Here is a 2836-nt window from a genome sequence, read left to right as displayed (position 1 = left end):
TATTGTGAGAAGATGTCAGTATCATGGAGTAGACTTGTGGATGCAACTCCAAGATTTCTAGGATGGGCTGACAACCTCTAGAAGGAGGACGCTAAACAATGTAGTTGGAGGTCCTCTTATGAAGAAAACTCCTGAGGAGATTGATGCAACTCTAAATGAATTATCTGAAGATGCAAATCAATGGAATACAAATGATAATGAGAGAAGGAAAAAGGTTGGGGTACATCAAGTGGATTCTAACACATCAGTGCAATCCCACATAGACACCATGGCCAGAGAGATAAGAAGGTTAACCTTAGCTAAAGTCCAGAGCCAATCATCCTTGGTTTGTGATTTTTGTGGAATGGGTCATCCAACGCATGAGTGTCAGGCCTCGACTACAGATGAAATGGTAAATGTTGTGGGCAGCTTTTTACAAAGGCAACTACCAAAGTGGCAATAATTTTAATTCCATAGGGCAGAGGCACCCAGGTTTTCTTGGAGCTCACCAGGTGGTAGTGCGAATGCATGGCAACAAAATAACTCCAGATCCCAGGGACAAGGAGCTCCAGGTTTTCAAAATTAGCAGAGGTAGAAATACCAACCTCCACAGTCTAGTAAGTCTAGCATGGAAGATCTAATGAAGGCCTTTATTATTAAAACATATGAGAGGCTTGAAACTCATAGCACAGCTATCCGAGAACAGGTCACGGCCATTCGAAGCTTGGAAAGACAGGTGGGGAAACTTGCTAATCTATTGTCTGAGAGGGTTTTGAGAACTCTCAATGTTGATACTGAAAGAAATCTAAAAGAGATAATAAATGCAGTGTCTTTGAGGAGTGGGCACATATTGGAGGATCCCAGGGCAAAACAAAAGGATGAGTTGATTGAAAGACATGTAGAGGTTGTGGATGAGTAGAAAAGTAGCAACATTCAAGAAGGTGATGTGATGGAAGAGGATGGTCTGAAGAAGAAGGGGAAGACTAGAGCTCAGAAGAAGAAAGATGGGAAGTCAATGAATGAGGAGACTGAGGAAAGAAAATACATGCCTGCTCTACCTTTCCCTCAGAAGCAGAGAAGAGAGAAGCTGGACAAAGAATTTGGGCGTTTCCTAGATGTGCTCAAGAATGTGCATGTTAATCTACCATTCACAGAGGTGCTCTCTCAGATGCCAGCTTATGCTAAGTTCTTAAAGGAGATATTTTTCAATAGGCAGAAAGTGGAAGAGATAGTCAAGCTCACTAAGCACTGTAGTGACATTCTGCAAAATACGCTCCCTCAAAAGTGTGGAGATCCAGGGAGTTTTACTATATCTTGCTATTTAGGAAGTACTAAGTTTGAAAAATCTTTGTGTGATTCGGGTGATTCTATCAATCTTATGCCTTTGTCTATTTTTAGGAAATTGGATGGAGAGATTGGGAAAATCAGATCGATACATGTGCCGTTGCAGCTGGCGGATCAGACTATAATCATACCTGAAAGAATAATGGAGGATGTGCTAGTTAAGGTGGATAAATTTGTGTTTCCTGTGGATTTCATCGTGGTAAACATGGAAGAGAATGGGGGGATCCCTATGATTCTAGGGAGACCCTTCTTGGCTACTGACAGAACGATTCTGGACATTCAGGAAAGTCAGCTCATGCTTAGAGTGGGGGAAGAAAGGGTGGTCTTCAAGATGGAAGAAGTAGTGGGGCCCCTAAAAGAACGAGCTGGAGAGAGAAAGCATGATAAATGTGGGGTGTACCCAAAGAAGGAAGAGAAAAAACTTTCAGCATGAATATGTGCACTGGGTCGGGCGTGCAAAGGAGATCCCGACTTTGATTCAGACCCTAGATGAATCAAGGGAGTTTCCTTTTTCTCTTGCTTTTTATTTGTGTGTCATGGGGACATGCCACAATGTAAAGTGTGGGGTGAGGGATGTAAATATGTACATGTGTGTGTATTATTTTTTATTTGAAAACAAAATATTTGACTTTTCCCGACGATGGAGTTCGTTGACTGTCTTCTCGAGGGATCAAAGTCGAAGACAAAAAAGTTTTATTTTCTTAAGTAGTGTAACAATTCCCCCTTGGTTTTTCTTAGTGCCGCGATTCTTTTCCAGGGGTTTTTACTTGAACTGGGTGTTGTTAGTTTTTCTTTTGTTAGGAATAGAGAAGTCTGATGCTATGGTATTAACTGAAGATGCTTTTTCTTGACCTTTTTGTGCCTTGAGAGAAGTGAGTGCCTTAGTTGTGATGCCTAGGCTCAATTCTTGACTTATCTATAAGTGCTTTAAATTGTTTAATTTTGATGTCACTTAACTGCTTTGACTAGAGAGTCAGGATAGATCCGATCCTGAGTGAGTTATGTGCCAATGTGCATGTGTGAGGTGTTCGTTGATATTCTGTGCATGTCAGTTAATGTCTAGAACTTTCCCTGTGTGTTTGAAAAGCGAAATAGAAGTCTTGTTCAGTCTAGGAAGTGATATGGGAATTTCTTTGTTGAGCCAATTATATGTCTGTAACCCGTCTGATTGTTGTATATCTTAGTTAGCCCCTTTGAGCCTATAATCCTAGTTCTTTGGCAACCACACTGCAAGCCTAATTTATTTTGTTTGAATTGACTATCTGTTTAAACCTTTTACCTCTCTTGATCACTTGAATTTGTTATGAGCTCGTTAAAAGCTAAGTTGAGGTATGGTCGAGTTTTTGACTGAAACTATTGAAAAAGGAGAAAGGTGAATTGTTTGAAAAATTGTGAGAGCCACTTGTAGGGAATTGAAATAAGAAAAAAATATGAGTTTTCTTGAAAAAAAAATCAGAACTTAGAAAAGAGAAAAAATGATTCCTTGCTAGTGGCAGTTCTCACCTTATTTGTG

General features: G+C 40.2%; 1 protein-coding gene across 1 annotated transcript; it reads left to right on the top strand.

Annotated features, from left to right (window-relative positions):
• Positions 1 to 928: 928 nt before the first annotated feature.
• Positions 929 to 1756, top strand: LOC104087980 (uncharacterized). Its single transcript, XM_009592580.1, has one exon. It carries the CDS (start codon positions 929 to 931, stop codon positions 1754 to 1756), a length of 828 nt encoding a protein of 275 aa, XP_009590875.1.
• The last annotated feature ends 1080 nt before the right edge of the window (positions 1757 to 2836 follow it).

This window comes from Nicotiana tomentosiformis, chromosome 9 (assembly GCF_000390325.3).
Source record: "Nicotiana tomentosiformis chromosome 9, ASM39032v3, whole genome shotgun sequence".
Lineage (NCBI taxonomy): Eukaryota > Viridiplantae > Streptophyta > Magnoliopsida > Solanales > Solanaceae > Nicotiana > Nicotiana tomentosiformis.
The sequence above is the reverse complement of the archived record's forward strand: the minus strand, read 5'-3'. Positions and strand labels throughout refer to the sequence as shown.

Coding starts and splice junctions, on each gene's coding strand:
- LOC104087980 (XM_009592580.1), top strand. CDS start 929: ATGGAAGAGGATGGTCTGAAGAAGAAGGGGAAGACTAGAGCTCAGAAG.